General features: G+C 52.2%; 1 protein-coding gene across 1 annotated transcript in view; it reads left to right on the top strand.

The window, feature by feature from the left end:
- The first annotated feature begins 8,617 nt into the window (after nt 1–8,617).
- The window catches only part of ARIH1 (ariadne RBR E3 ubiquitin protein ligase 1), a 59,139-nt gene continuing 51,714 nt past the window's right edge, over nt 8,618–16,042 (top strand). Inside the window, exon 1 of the mRNA XM_061447416.1 lies at nt 8,618–9,046. Within this exon, the coding sequence (XP_061303400.1) occupies nt 8,684–9,046 (363 nt within the window). The 5' untranslated portion in view covers nt 8,618–8,683. The remainder of the gene's footprint in view (nt 9,047–16,042) is intronic.

Here is a 16,042-nt window from a genome sequence, read left to right as displayed (position 1 = left end):
GGGGGGTTCAGATGGAGAAGAGAAGGCTCAGGGGGGACCTGATGGCTCCCTGCAACTGCCTGAGAGGAGGATGGAGCCAGGAGGGGCTGGGCTCTGCTCCCAAGGAACAAGGGATGGGACAAGAGGAACCGGCCTCAAGCTGCACCAGGGCAGGTTTAGATGGAGCTGAGGAACAATTCCTGCCCCAGAGGGTGCTCAGGCATTGGAACAGGCTGCCCAGGGCAGGGCTGCAGTCACCGTCCCTGCAAGTGTTCACACAGCGTGGAGACGAGGCCTCAGTGCCATGGGTTAGGGGTGGCCTTGGCAGGGCTGGGAACGGTTGGACTGGATGAGCTTAAAGGGCTTTTCCAACCTGGCTGCTTCCATGCTTCTCAGCTCTTGCTGAGGGACACTGCTTCCTCAGCCCTCAAATGTGAGAGCCCCTCTGCCATGCTCCCTGCCCCAGCAGATCCCGGGCAGTCTGATTTGGGCTTTGAGAGTCAAGTGAATGCCTTACAACACATACTGCACCTGCAGCAGCTCCCAGCTGTGGGACTGAGCACACGTGCACACCGGATCTGACTTGGGCTTTGACATGCTGTTGGTGCCATGTGTTTTTATGAGCAGTGCTGGGTGTACATCAGCCCCTGCTCAGGTTCCCAGGGTTATCTTACAGGCAGCAGGTGAAATACTGGTTGGCTTGTACCAATGGAAAGGGCTTTATCCCATGCCGGAGCCTCACAGAGGAGTGTTGCAGAGATGCTTTCCATACGGGGACTGGCTTTTGCAAGGAAACCCTCAGCCGCAGATGAATTCTTTATTTTACCTCCTCCCTCTCATCTCTGCGTTCCTCAGCAGTCCCCAGGGCAGATAAGGGCCCTTAAGTCCAAGTCTTACCCATCTGATTGCTTCACAACCCTACCAGCTCCTGCAAGGGAACCAACTCCATTCAATCAGGCAGCAAATCAGTCAATCCCAGCACAAACCCAGGCTGGGGGAGACCGGATGGAGCAGCCCTGAGAAGGACTTGGGTGTGTCCATGAGAAGCTCCCCATGACCCAGCTTCAGTGTGTGCTTGAGCCCAGACCCCCCCGTGTGCTGGGCTGCACCCCCAGAGCATGAGCAGCAGCTCAGGGAGGGGATCCTGCCCCTCGGCTGTGCTCTGAGGAGACCCCCCCTGCAGCCCTGATCCAGCTCTGGGGCAGCAGCACAAGAGGGACGTGGAGCTGTTGGAGAGAGGCCAGAGGAGGCCATGGAGATGCTGCGAGGGCTGGAGCAGCTCTGCTCTGGAGCCAGGCTGAGAGAGCTGGGCTGGGGCAGCCTGGACAAGAGAAGGCTCCTGAAGGGGAGACCTGAGAGGAGCTCCAGTGCCTGAAGGGGCTGCAGGAAAGCTGGAGAGGGGCTTGGGACAAGGGCCTGTAGGGACAGGCCAAGGGGAATGGCTTGAACCTGCCAGAGGGGAGACTGAGATGAGCTCTTAGGCAGAAGCTCTTCCCTGTGAAGGTGCTGAGGCGCTGGCACAGGGTGCCCAGAGAAGCTGTGGCTGCCCCATCCCTGGCAGTGTTCAAGGCCAGGTTGGACACAGGGGCTTGGAGCAAGCTGCTCTAGTGGAAGGTGTCCCTGCCCGTGGCAGGGGTTGGAACTGGATGAACTTTAAGTTCCTTTAACCCAAGCCAGGCTGGAATTCAATGAAGTTACAAGAAAACTGTTGTCCTTTCCCTCCTGAGCAAGCAGTGAAGCCACCAGAAATCTCCAAGCTATTGGCAGTGCATGGGGAGCGAGCAAGCAAGCAAGCAATTAAATGCCATGGGAGAGAGCATGGCAAGGCAAATTGCCTCATCACACTAGCACAAGATGAAAAAACACTTTGCAGAAGCAGGACACAGCCATGGAAGGGTCTGGTGGGGAATTTAAAGAATGCTCCATCATGTGAGCAACACAGAACCAGGGTCAACGGAGAAAAAGTGTTTTGCAGAAAAACATCAAGGAATTTGTTGTCAAAGGTTACAAAAGCACCAGCACAAAGCTGTGGAGTGACGGTGAAAGGAGGAGCTGTGAGGACCTTTGGGGCTGGAGAGGACGGTTGGATGGGATGGGGGAAAGTGCTCTGCAGAGTTGAAGGAACCTGGGAGCTAAACAATGTTTGAGGGTCTCACACAGGTGGAGCAGTTGTGGGGATGCCAGGCAGCGGGAGGCAATCACAGTCAGGTTTGGGTCTAAATGGGATTGTGGGAATTCCATGAGATTGATGGAAATTGATAGGGAATCTCCAGTGGGGGAAGGCAGGGACTAAGGGTCATCTATAGCTAAGGGAGCCAGGCCAGGAACAGGAGCCAGGCCCGAGCTGGCACAGCCATAGGCTTAACAACTACACAGTACTGCATCCCCCTTCTACAACCCCGTAGAACAAAGACCACGCATCCTCCTAAGGGAAGGGGAGCCAAGAACCCAGGGCAGGCACAACACAGGCCAAGAGCCTCACCAGCTGGGTGCTGCCCCATGGCCAGGCAAGCAGAGCATGGAGGTGGCAGTAATGGAGCCACCAACAGTCCCGGTGTCACCCAGCAAAAGCAAAGCACAGAGAAGAGTGCAAAATCAGTCCAGGGAAGCCTTGGAGCAGATGCACTTCCAGGAGAGCTCCTGAAGCAATGGGTCATGGGTGGAGGTCCCAGGCAAGGCTGATTGGGGCAGTTAAAGCCAGTTGGTGCCCTCAGGCTCCTGTCAATGCTTACCTGTTCCTTGTTTTCCCTATGGAGTGGTGGCAGGACCCCAGTTCAGCATGGTAGTATGTGCTAGGCTGCTTCCTTATGGTTTTTCCAGCTCCAGTGCCATTGCTCCAGGGCTTTGGCCCATCTCTACCCACATTCCATGGCAAGAAGGGACATGGAGGAAAACACCTATATTCCAACCTGCATCAGGCCTCTGGGAAAGCAGCCCCTGTCACTCTCTGTATTTGCTTTCCTCCTCTTGTCTTGAGGCTGCTCCTGGTCTACACGAAGCCTCAGTGGTCTTCATTGGGGTTGTTGCCTTTCCCTGTGCGAACATCCACTGCTTTTCTGACAGCTCTGATTGAGTCCAGTGTCTCTAGGAGTTTCACTGTATTAAGATTGCAAGGGAAGAAACAACCACCAAACCCCGACAGTTTGTTGCTGTGTTGCATCAGGCAACGTCAGCGGCATCGTCAGGGCTGTGCTTCCTGAGATTGGAAGTGCCCTGACCTGAAGCAAATCCTCGTTTCAGTGCCTGCCACACTCCTGTGCAGCACTGTGATCACAGCTTTCCATGGAGATATTCAAGCTTTTCAATGGATTCTGTTGCTGTTGCTATTTTAGGGAACTTGATGTCTCCAGGGGATGACTCAGACAAGTTCATCTGTAGCTGGCCAGCATTAATCTAGACTAACAGACTGATTCAGGAATGCAGTTTTATGTAAGAAAACTGCCTAAGCACGTGTTTAACTTGGGAGCTTGGCTAAAAGAAACTGCTTTACACGCTGTCCTGCACGGGGCATAGAGCAGCAGTAGCCAGAAGCTGCTGATGCTGCTGGTCAGTAGCAATTCAACAGACCAGCTTGTGGTCTCGGAGCACGTCACCAGGGTGATCTATCCCCTGGGAAGGTTGGTCTCTTCAGGCCAGTTCAGCAGGGAACAAGCAGGGAGTAAACACAGAGACACAAAGTTCAGAGCTTACCTCTGCTCCCCCACCGCACCTCCGCTTGCCCTAACTCTGGCCACTAGCCCCATAGACTTGTTTAAAGGCTTCAGTGTCAGTGCATGGGGCTGAGGACATTGCGCTGCCCTGCCCTTGTAGAAGGAGGTACCTGCAAATCCCTCCTCTCATCTCTTGGACTGCAAGAGCTGGAAGCCAAGTTGCTAGGGGACTCTGCAGAACACTGTGCTGCACCAGGACTCTGCTGGGTTACCTGCTTACTGCTGATAATGAAGTTGGTAGAAATCCAAATTCCTTGTTCTGACACAAATTGTTACGAAATCTGGCTGGTGTCACACTTGGGTCTTTCTGGTTTGTTTGCCTCTGGGGCATGAAGGTGGCCTTTGGGCTGTCAGTGCAGTTCCTTGTTCCACAGCATTTTTTTAAGGTATAAACCCATTTATTATGCTGCCTAATTCCCTGTAACACTGGCTGCTCCTGCATTTAATCATGAGGACGTTTTGCATACAGATTCCTCTGCTGGTGAGAAGTAAATGGGCTGTGGACAGAGGGACGGAGGAAGCCATTCATGACAACCTTCACAGAGCATGAGTGTTGTGTTCGCTTTGCTCTTTGAGCCAAACGCTGTCGAAGCCCAGTCATTCGGAGTGAATCCAGCTTCAATCGAGGGACTTGCAGGTGGTGTGGCTGCACGAGGGCTTTGGAACACATAGATCATCATCTTGAAATGCCTGCGACCGCCTGTAGTCCTCTGACTTCAACTTTGACATCTCAGAGGCGTTCCGGGCACACTTCCTCTCTCCATTTACCTGTTTACCTCCCCTTCCAGCCACGGCGAATAATTATGGTGTTTGCATTGCAGTCAGTGCGGGTGGCAGCTGCACAGTGTTGCAGTGGCACTCAGGGTGGTGATCAGGGGGAAGTGAGGGTCTTTGCGGGTGTCAGCCCTCCTGTGGCACATCTCTGTGTTTTAGGGATGATGCCGCTCATCGTGGTGTCCCTGGCAGAGAGCTACAATTCCTGTTGCTACAATCCACCTTGACCACCATGTACCACACTAGATGCTGCCATGGAACAGTTTAGCAGATGCATGTGGTAAATGAGTTTCTCAGCACAGATGGAGTTGAACAGAAGGGACCTCCTCAGATGGGAGAGTACATGTAAGGGGAGTGAGGCCTGGGAGATTTGGAGCTAGCAGGCAGGAGTGGGCCTCACCTCAGAGAAGTATTTCAACAATTATGAACTTAAAGTGGAGTTTAAGGCACAAAGCTCAAGGTGAGATGTGTTAATCTGTCTGAAGCACTCGGGTTCTGGACTCGAGCTCAGCCTGGTGGTATTTGCACTATTGGTATTACTTGCAAAGCCTTTTTTCCTCTGGATTATCTGCAGCTCACACAGCTTTGGGGTGGCTGAACAAACAGCAGTGATCCAGGGGGCACCTCAGCCCATGTCATGGGTGAGGTTGTTAATGCTTCAAACCCAAAGCATCAAGACATCTCCTGGATTTCCTTCCTCCCAGTGTGGGAGCTCCATGTATGACGTGACGGCAGAGATGGGCTTTTCCCAGAGATCCCGCCTGGCTCAAGGAGCAGGGCAGCAGGAGGAAGGCTGGGTGAGGTGGGGGGTTCAACCAGCTCCATGGTGACTCTCCAAGCGCAGGAGCCCCGGGGTGGTTGAGTCGTGGGCACCAGCACTTCCACAGCACTTTGATATCCTGAAACAGGGCTTGTCATAGGGACGTGCTGAGAGTTATTGCGGAGGCTGAGGTTTTGTGCCTGCCGTCCTGGGCTGCTCTCAGTCACAGCTGTGGAGCTGAACTGGAATCAGTCAGAGCCCGTGGATGTGCGGTGACAAACTCCTCGTGCACAGAGACCCTGCTCCTGTAAATCCACTGAGCGTGTGCTTCATGGAGCAAGGTGACTGCAATGCAATATTTTACTCTTGTCAGCTTCAGCATGAACAGTTACTAGAATCACTTGGGTAATTAAGCTCTTGCATGAATAAAATGGAAAAGCAGCAGATGACTATGAACATCTAAATCATCTTTCAGAGCAGGTAGAAGAGAGGCTCTTCACGTTCCTCTGTAGCTGGAGTCCTAAAATCCCTAGAGGCCGAGCAGATCCCCTCGGGATGAGCTGAAGGCAGCAGCCCTGCTCTTCTCAAACACCTTTTGCCAACCATCTACAAGGAGCCCACGGATGCCCAGTGCTCCATGTGTGACCGTTAGGTAGGAAACTTTGTAATGAAAGAAAGACCTTTTGCAGAAGGCATAGCTGAAATTTCATACCAAAGAGTATTTTTGAGAAATACTAGTGTTTTAAGTGAGCAGTAACCTGCAGTGAAGTGCTGATCCCTGTCTTGCTGTGGGAAGAGATAGGGTTGTGACTGTAGAACTGCCTTCCCATCTCTGCGGGATGGCATTGGGAAGATCCCATCACTGTTTATAAATGTTTATTACCGGGATTATACGAGAAAGGGAAGCAGTCCGGGTGCCCAGAGAGGTTTAAGTGTGTTCCTAAATGGCTGTGCTCTGTGCTGCCGAAGCACGGCTCCTGCCCTTGGGTCTTGAAGGACTGTGCGAGGCGACGGCTTCAGCTTGTTGTGGAGCAGCGCATCTCGCAGAGCTGTGCCGGGGCCAGGAGAGGGCAGCGGGGAGGCGCTGGGATCCCGCGGCCGGGGTTACCGTGGCCACGGGGGATGCCCGGTCCCCCCCAACCCCTGCGGTGCTCCCAGGCAGCCGGAGGAGAAGAACTGGTTACCAGGCACACGGATAACCCCGTGTGTCCCGGGGGGAAAGGTCGCCTCAGTGAAGGACTGAGCTCGGTTTTGCGTCCAAGCACAGTCTCAGGGAAGCTGCAAAGCTCTGATAAAGCAAAAACGTGGCTGTCTGGGCAACACCTTTCTTGGCTTCTTGGGGTCCGGTGGGCTCATGCGTGCTGATGTATTGACAAGAAGGTGGGTATGTCTCCAGCTGGACAGGACAGTGATACCAGAGTGTCACTCAGGAGGTGACACACTGTCCCCCTCGGGGGCATGGTGACCAGCTGAGCCCCGAGGCTTGATGTGTGAGGGGCACCTGCTTGGGAAATGTCCAGCTGGTATGTCCGGAGCAGAACAAAGCTGGGGCTGCTTGTATTTATGTAGGGCAGGATGATTAACACCCGGGCCGCTGCCATTCCCTATAAGTAGGGTAATTAGGGACCTGGCTTTAGTTACTAGGTAGCTTGGCATGAAGCAACGTGCGTGCCCGGTCCACACCCCCCGGCGCTGCTCCTGACCGGGCAGGGCAGAACGCAGGGAGCGAAGGCTGTCCCCAGCTGTGTGATGGGGACAGCTTCACACGGTGACAGTCGGGGAGGACAGCGGGTAATCGCGACGGTAATGCCATGGAACACGCGGAGCTGACTTTCAGAGCTGTTTGTGTGTCTGAAGATGCAGCCTGTACCCATCAAGGTTTCTAGAGACATGTACCCAGGACATCGGACACTCAATCTGCTCGGATCCCTAAGGGCACCTGCCTGCGTCACCCTGAGCGTAAACCCCAGTCACTGCGGCCATCGTTACGCTTTCTGTGCGCCAGCAGAAAATAAACCACCCTTTTGGAGGCAGCTTCTAATTTTCTGCCCGTTTCACAAGGCATTTGTGTTGAAACGGGAGCGGGCAGCGGGGTCCCTCCGCGCCGGGCGCTGCACGCACACGCACGGGGCACGGCGGTGACTCCTGCCCGCAGAGCGGCCGCAACTCGCCCCTCCGCCTTCCGCCCCGCTGAGTGTGCGCGCCCGTCCTGCGGGCCCGCTTCCCCCGCGGCAGAAACGGCTCCCCGGGCCGCCAGGAAGCGGAGGATTAGGAGGTAGCCCTGGAGCCGTCCCGCGGCTGTGCCGCTGCTGAGGGGTTGGGAGCAGCCGGCTCTCCTGCGGGCCCCGCTGCAGCCTTGTTTCCAAGCCAGCTGGAGTCCCCTCTGCTCCCCGGAGTGTTGCGAACAGAAAGCCCGGTTCGCCTCCCCCGTACCCGGCCCAGCACGGCTCATGCTAGAGGCAGAGCTGCTGCAAGGGCAGGGGAGGCTGAGGCGAAGGGTGCTCAGCCCCTGCGGCACCCTGGGGTCCGCCCCTCGCCGGCGGTGCGGTGTCCAAGCGAGAGGCCCGGGGTAGCCCAGCAACGGCCTGCACAGGGTGTGCTGCTGGCGGCTTGTCTGCTGCAGGGAGAATGGGCTGTCCGTGTGCCGGTGCTGACACTCGGGCGCGTTCTGCCCAACCCGCAAAATAGCAACACTGAAGAAAGGGAGTGAAGCCCGTGACAACGGGTGTCACCATCCCCACTGACCAGACGGCAAAGCTGGAGTCCAGAGATGCTCCCGGCACAGCCAGGGTCCCTCCAGGGATGGCAGGCACACGTTTATCCCATGGCTTCACAAGAACTACCGCCTGGACACGGTCTCAGTGCAGTTTTATTCCAATTTCGAGGCACAACAACCTGTTTTCCCTCACATTCCCCTCACAAGTCACTCCCCACAGGTGCTGCACCGTGTGATGGCAGTGCTGGGGGCCCTCCCTCCGTGCTCGGCTGACAGGACCCCACAGGAGGGCTCCCTGCCGCACCTCCACCATACATCCCCGCCACCCTGCGGCGCCCACGCCTGCGTCCGTGAAGGGGAAGCCGGTAAAGGGGAAGCCGGCACCTCCCCTGCTCCTCGCTCCACCCGCCACACTCAAGATGGCTCCGCGCCGCACTCAAGATGGCGCCGGCGGCGGGGTTGGGGGGGGTGTGGTCAGGGGTGTGTGTTGGGGGGGGCGGGATGTGTCGCTCACTCAAGATGGCTCCCGGCGCGGTGGAGGGGAGATGGCGGCCGCGGCGCAGGCGCGGCGCGATGCGTCACGCGCGGCGGCGTGACGTGCGGTGCGTGCGCGGCGCGCGGTGACGGAGCGGGTCGGCCGCGTCCCTTTGTTGGCGGCGGTTGAGGCGCGGCGGGGCCGGCGGGGGGGCGGTGGCGGGGCGGGGGGCGCCGCGCGAGCCGCCGCCGTTACTTCACCGCCTCGCCATGGACTCGGACGAGGGCTACAACTACGAGTTCGACGAGGACGAGGAGTGCAGCGAGGACAGCGGCGCGGAGGAGGACGAGGAGGACGACGAGGAGGACGAGCCCGACGATAACCTGGACCTGGGCGAGGTGGAGCTGGTGGAGCCCGGGCTGCGCGTCGGCGGAGAGCGCGACGGGTTGTTAGGCGGTGAAACGGGAGGGCTGGGCCCCGGCGGCGGCGGAGGCGGTCTGGGCGGCGGACCGGGCCCCGGCGGCGGCGGCGGCCCCGAGCAGGAGGAGGATTATCGCTACGAGGTGCTGACGGCCGAGCAGATCCTGCAGCACATGGTGGAGTGCATCCGCGAGGTCAACGAGGTCATCCAGGTGCGGACCCCCCATCCCCGGGACCGGGGCCGAACACCGGCGGCGAGGGGGAGGCGGGTCGGGCCGGGCCGCGCCGCCAACGGGCCTCGCCTGAGCGGCGCCGGGCCCGGGCCTCCCGCGGCCCAACAGCTCCTGCGAACGAGCCCCCAGCCCCGCGCTGGAGGCAGCGGGGGGTTCCTCGGCACTCCCTTCGCGCGGGGAGGCCCCTGGGGACAGGCCTGGAGCTCGCTTCCTGCCGGGGAAGCGCAGGGAACGCGGCCGTTGGCTATAAAGGACTCCTCTTTCTTTGTGTGCTTGCCAGCCGGTGGGCTGTAACCTGCGTTTTACCTTCCCCTCCTCCGTCTTCCCGCTGGCCGGGGGGAGGATTAGCCCTGGAGCTCCTGCCGTGAGCCGTTGGCAAGCTCTGGAATTTGGGGAGAGGCAGCCGGGCACGGCTCTGGTTTTGCTGCCTTCTCCCTTCCCTTCCCCCCTGGCACATACAGACGCGCTCCACCAGCTCATGGGGCTGAACCTTGTGATTATTTCCTGCATAGGCCAGGAGGGATACGAGCCACTGCTGCGAACACTAACTCTTCTGTCTCCAGATTTAAGCGCATAGTGTCAAAATAGATACTGAGTTCGAAATAACATTTGCTGACTTCAGATAGAAGTATCTAAGTCTTATCAGTTGGCTCTTGAGCTTCTGGCAGAAATTTCAAGCTGCTGGAGCTCTCTGGCTTCCGTTTGTAAGTGTTTATGGCCAGGCTTTACTCCAGCTCACCATAAAGTTTCTGTAGGTGACCAGTGTGCGAGTTTCCTTTTGTTCCATTTACATGGGATTATTCAGTTAGAGTAAACCGAAAATGTTTCTTTTCCAATCTGCCAAGAGGATTAGTGTGAGAAAGTGAACTATGGAAGGATAGAGTGCCCCAAAACCAGTTGCTTTGCCAGTTGTTGGTAGTTGTTCCAGTGTTGGTATGTCAATTTAAAGACGAGATGCTTCAGTGAATGCATTTGCCCAACTACTCTGTGCTCTACGGTGACTGTAATAGCAGCTTTAAAATGTTGTTTTATGTGCCATAAATGCACTGTAGCTTATATGGAGCTTTATGCAAACAGCTCTACAAGTATTTGCGTACCAAATGAGTAAATGGCATTTCTTCAGTCAAATTAATGTTTATAACTTTAATGACAGTACTGTACTTGTAAAGCTGAATAAAGAAGTCTCTTTAGATTAGCTGATTATCCTGCAGTTAAAGGCAATCTCATGGTTAAGTATGGATGTTTCTTTGCCACCAGTTATTGATCCTCATATAGAGAGGGAAACAAATGATGGTAGATATGCAAATGATAACTCAAAGTTTTCATTCTTTCAGTTTGGATTTAGTGACCAACAGTGAAAATCATGACATGGACTGATGATATTGAACAGATTCTGCCATTGTTCTGTCTTTGCATAAGCACAGTGGTGGAAAAGTTCCTGCCTTTTGGAGCAGTGAGTATTCCTGCTCCAGGTCTTCCAGACCTGGCCGCCTTGCTGCACTCACCTGCATGTTCTTCATGAACTGATTTCTTAGACAAGGTCCTCATTTCTGGTCTCCGGGTTTTTTCCCCTCTCTTGTGCTGCCTTTGAGCTGTATGACATGTGCACTCGACCTCTGATTTGCAGAACTAGTGGAGAGAAGTCAATATAGGTGAAGATACAGCTGAAGAGACTCTTCTCCTTCTGCACATGGGTGGCAGCAGGAGGTCTGACCCTGCCATGGACTTGGCTGCGTTGGGCTCTGCAGAAGCCTCGTGAACTGCCTACACAGAACCGCCGTGGCTGTTGCCTATGCTTCAGTTATTTGTGTTGGGTTTGCAGTAGCTACTCCTGGTTGAACAGAGCAGAGTGCAGAAGCTCTGGTTGTTTAGAACGTCATGGGTAAACTCGGGACCTAAAATCAGCTTAAGCCCTGGAAGGTATCAGAAGAGGGTAGAAAAACATTCAGTTGCTCTGAATGGCTTTTAAATGCCAGCTTAACTGTCAGTAGATTTCTAGTCTATTCAGGGGTAAGTGAACTCAGTTCAGTGGATGCTTCAGTATTTGCTCATCTTTGCTTCTGTTGGTGGTGACGAAATCTTCCAGGGCTCTGTTCTGTTTATTTCCTTGGGTTTTGGCACCCAACCAGGATTGCTGCTGCTGCTGCTTTTCTGGTTCAGTAAACCTTTTCTGGAGACCCGTTGGCTCAGGATCCTGCTGCAGATCCTCGGTTGCAGTGCCGTGATTCACTTGTTCCACTCAAGTATTGGATGGCTGTGGGCTTTGAGTATCTACATGGGGTTTTGGGTATCAAATAATGGTGGTTGTAGTTATATTTTGTAGTGCTTGGGAACTTATTTGTTCAAGTGAGGGTGTAATGTAGAGGTGTCAAGTACCTGAAGACTTCAGCTGTAGGTTTCTTGCCCTCTAATCAGGGAGGTACCGATTTCTTCTGATCAGGAGTAAGGCTGTAAATGAGATTTTGTTTTTCAGTTGATCATCTCAGCAGCTGCAGTGAAAGGAAGAGTTATCCGTGAGCCATGAAGTATCTGCAAGGGGGTATCTGAGCCATGGCAGGTATAACTCTGTATTAAACAGCCTTTATTCGTATTAAAACGCTACATTTTAACAACTTATTAGCTGATAGTACTGCTAGTTGAAGGGACTCAAATTCAAATTCTCCCATCTTTTTAGTTGTTTCCAAATGCAAACTGCATACGAAAACCAAGCTTGTCAGGACAGGGATTTGAGCTGATGAAGACTCTGCAGAAGTAGTAGCTAACTTGTGGTATGCTTGCTGGTTATAAAGGCTGTAACTTGTGCTGTAGTGTGCGATGGGCTCTTGAAGATGCCTGTTCGGCGCCGAGCTGGTGCCTCTCCTTATCGCTTGGCCTGCTGAAACAACTAAACTTCCAGTGAACGAGACAGGCTTCAGAATGACTCAAGTATTTACTTTGCATTTCCTCCTTTTTTTTTCTGAGCATAAGCAGGTCTTCAGGTGTTTCATGATGATTTTTGTGCAGTATTTGGCATCGGTGCTCATAATTGAGTCTGTATGTTGCACAACAAGAATTCCCCTTCTTCTCTGAGCGCAAAAATAGGGGTATGAATTAGCTCCTTAAACTTGTACTGTCAATTGGCTGAGACTTTGAAACCCCACCTCAGAGTATCACTTCCAATTCCATCCCTACAACTGTGCAGGGTAGAGAGTCATTTAACATGTTAGTTTGAATTTTAGTTGTCAAAGTAAACAGGCTGATTTCTGATTGTTTCCCAGCTGCTGGCAGAAAACTGGACAGCTGTAAGGACCTGGACATAGAGGTGGTGCTGCACAAAAGGCTTTCTCTCAGAGGTCTTTACCCCATAGTTGAGCATCTTCCCCGTATTCTTTATATCTGAACTTTGGTCCAAATAATTTGCTGCTGCTGTGAATGCCTTTTTAAGAGCAGTCAGATTGCTGTTTCCATCTTTGCTCTAGATTCTCTGAAAATAAACTTGAAAACTGTTTAGAACAGCATGTTTATTTCTACTCTGAAGAGAGCACATGATGATCTGTGTCTCTGTAGCTTTGCTTGGCCCAGTGTCCTCCTTGCCTTGTTGAGAGCTTGTGTGATTTCCATATTTGAGTTGGGTTTGTTTCCTCTTTTTGGTCACCTTTTTCTGGAGCATTCCAATGACATCATTGTGATGTCACTGACCACCTTCATTCTTTCTGGACTTTGTAATGGCGAGGGACCAGAAATACGGGGATGGAGCTCTGAGGTGGCTGGTGTTTAAAACAAAGCTCTGAAATGGGACTTGAGCTGCTGCTTTTCTGTTTCCCCACCCCAGAGTAGGGAGCAGGGTCCTGGATGCAGCCGGGTGTTGTGCTGTGTGGTTGTGGGCATGTTGAACTTCATGCCCGAACCTGGCCTTCCTCTGGAAGGAGGTGGCATCACCGGACCCAACAAAAGTTACTCTAGCTCAAAAATACCTTTTCTTTGTACTATGGGCTTTAAGGTTCTTCATAGCAGAACAGGTAATGTGTAACATCAGAGCGTTGGTAACAACCACTGGTTACTCATTTACGTGATGAAGCTGGATGACGTCTTTGGAAGTAAGGTCAGGTCCGTACAGGATAAAAGCCTTGCCATTAAAATAAGGCCAAACCTGAGTCTGCTCCGAAGTTACAAAGCTGTGTTTGTTAATGTGTTGAGGGATGGCTGTTTCGAGAGGTTGCAAAGCTGAGGTGGTGCAGATGTCCCCCGAAATGTCACAGCCCTGCTGTTAAATAGAGCCCTGTCACAGCAAGTGCATACCCGCTATCCCGTGGCAAAAGAGGTCTTGCCAAACAGCAGCTTCATTTGCTTGGACAGAACGTACTGATTTCCAGTTGTAACTGAGGAAACTTCCCTGATGCTGGTGTAATTGAGTGCTGTGGGCAGTACGTTCCAAATACATCGTCCAAAAAGGAACGATGTGCCAGTGAGCAGCAGGAATAGCTGCTGGTGTACAGGGTTGTGCTTAAATCCATATTTAAAGCTAGAGATGACATCTTGAAGACTCGGAGTACTTGAAGCTACTTGACAAGCGCTGGGTAGGAGGCCGTGGGTGGAAGCACTTGAGGCTGATGCTTCTTGCACTCAGGTCCGCTTGCGCTGTGGCGCGAGGTGAATTTGCAGCCTCCAACTTCTCTTATCATGTGGTTAGCTATTTGATAATAAAATTCTTGTTAGGGCCCTAATGTTGTGATGCTGGAAGGAAATACTTTGTTAAATGCTATGTTTCTGTCACGGGGCGTTTATAAGGTGTTTCATTATAGTAGGAATGCATTTAATATTTCCAAGGAACGCAGTAGACTTGGTTGTGACAAAGCATTCCTGAAATCTGGCATAAGCCATCACTGCAAAGCTTTTGCAACTGACATGGTATTTGTTCCCTGCCTGCCAAGACATGTAGTTGTGAATATAATAGAATATTTTGAAGCATTATTTTAAATTTCAGCAGAACCAGTGTCTGTGAAGTCTCCAGAGGAACTTCAACTTTGTACTTAAATGACCCGTTTGCTTTTAGTTCTTCAGTTCTCGGTTAGGCCAGATGTAAATCTCATGGCTGGCCAGGAGTGAAAACATTTGATGCTGCTTTCTTTTGTCTCAACATCATTTTTCAAACATCACAACAAGGCAGCCTTCTCTCAGGGGCCTCGTGGAGGCAGATGGGGACTGGCATGCATTAGGGATGTTTTTAGAGTGAAACTGAAAACACTCTTTGTTTTTTAGCTGCTTTTAAACATTTGTTTCTGAAAGTGAGAAACAAATAGTAAATACAGTTATTGCTATTCCCTGTGGGTTTAATTTTAGTGAGCAGGACCCTACTTGCCATGCAAAGGAGGAGTGTTAGTTCTGCTATAAATTGCAAACTGGTGTGCCACAGAGAAGTTGTAATTGAGACTGCAGCATTTGTGGCCCTTGATGTGAAACAATAGCTATTTTTGGGTGTTAAAGCATGATTAAAATGAAACGACAGATTCCACTTTTATACTTATTCCAAGCTCTAACTCCTTTGTTTTAGCCTTGTGTGAGTTAAAGATCATGGTAGGAAATAACCCCCAGCCTCTGATGCTCTTTGTGTTCCTGTGATGTGTGGCAGCACAGAGTGGCCCTGTGGCTATTAAAAGAATATTTGACATTATTTTTGCTCAGTGCTGTTTGGCACAGTTAAATTTAGGAGCAGAGTGTGCAGGATTTCAATTTGACAGTCTCCACTTCTTGCCATTCAAACTGAGACCTGGAACGCTTCACCATTTGTTTGAAGTGATGCCATTAAAGTAGCTCCATGTACAGCACCTCCCCAAGTGTCCTTGGGGTGTGTTGAATTGTTTTCAGCTTTCTGTTTTGAAAAGAATCTCTCTTCCCTTTCACTTCATGAATGAGATCAAATAAGCAAGAATGGGTTCTGCTGTTTGCTCCCATATGTAATGGAGCAGCTTAAGGAAGTCATTATTGATCTCCAAGTTGTGCTCGTGCTGTAATAGTAGAAGCCCCTTCTATCTGGAGATTGTGGTTCCTCATTCGCCTGCTTAGGAAAGTCCATTTTGAATGGTTGGTAACTGGGAAAAGTGTCCAGAATTTGTCACAAGAGCTGTGACTTGCCATGGGAAGTAACAAGTCTGGGAATACACCTGTGTATTTCTGTCTGTAACTTGCCTGCTCAGGGTCATCTTCCAGTCCTCTGGACTTCTATTACGTGTGGAGTTTGAGTGATCTCGAGTATTGCAAGTGATGTTTTCTGTTTGTGTCTGGCTGCACTGTATTACTGGCAGCTGTAAGTAATGTTTTGAGGCTTTTCGTTGAATCACAGGATGTTTGGATTGAAGGGACCTTAAAGCCCACCCAGTTCCAACCCCTGCCACGGGCAGGGAACACCTTCCACTAGGGCAGCTTGCTCCAAGCCCCTGTGTCCAACCTGGCCTTGAACACTGCCAGGGATGGGGCAGCCACAGCTTCTCTGGGCACCCTGTGCTAGCGCCTCAGCACCCTCACAGGGAAGAATTATTCTCTTGCATGTCTACAAGCGCATAATGCTGCTGGATTTCATGAAGTCCTGCAGTAGCTTCAGCAATTGCAGGCAACCTGCAGCCTCGTTCAGCGTCAAACACACGGAGGGTTTGTAGCTACTCATTGGTGCCGAATGGTGCATTTGAGTGCAGCCTGGAATACAGATGTCTGTGTGTTTGCTGGCCTCCTGTAGGCTGTGGGTGCAGGAGGCTCCAGTGTGATGAGGATGTGACGGACCCTGCGTGAGCTGGAGAAACACAGTTCTCTTAATTTGCTAGTGAAAATTGGGACAACATGTAAGTGTCTTCGCCATCCCAGCTGTTTGCAGTTGGGAATGTTGAAAACCTCAACCTTGCCTGGCCTGTATCTGCTTCCTTAGCTTGCTTTTAGTTTTTGGTCTTGAGCTGGAAATGCTGTTTGAATGTGTGCTTTGAAAACTGCTTTCCAAGGCTACTGCAG

Source organism: Pezoporus flaviventris, unplaced genomic scaffold, assembly GCF_033815535.1.
Source record: "Pezoporus flaviventris isolate CSIRO_AGI_PZ_B2104156 unplaced genomic scaffold, CSIRO_AGI_Pfla_v1 ptg000006l, whole genome shotgun sequence".
Classification (NCBI taxonomy): domain Eukaryota; kingdom Metazoa; phylum Chordata; class Aves; order Psittaciformes; family Psittacidae; genus Pezoporus; species Pezoporus flaviventris.
The sequence above is the reverse complement of the archived record's forward strand: the minus strand, read 5'-3'. Positions and strand labels throughout refer to the sequence as shown.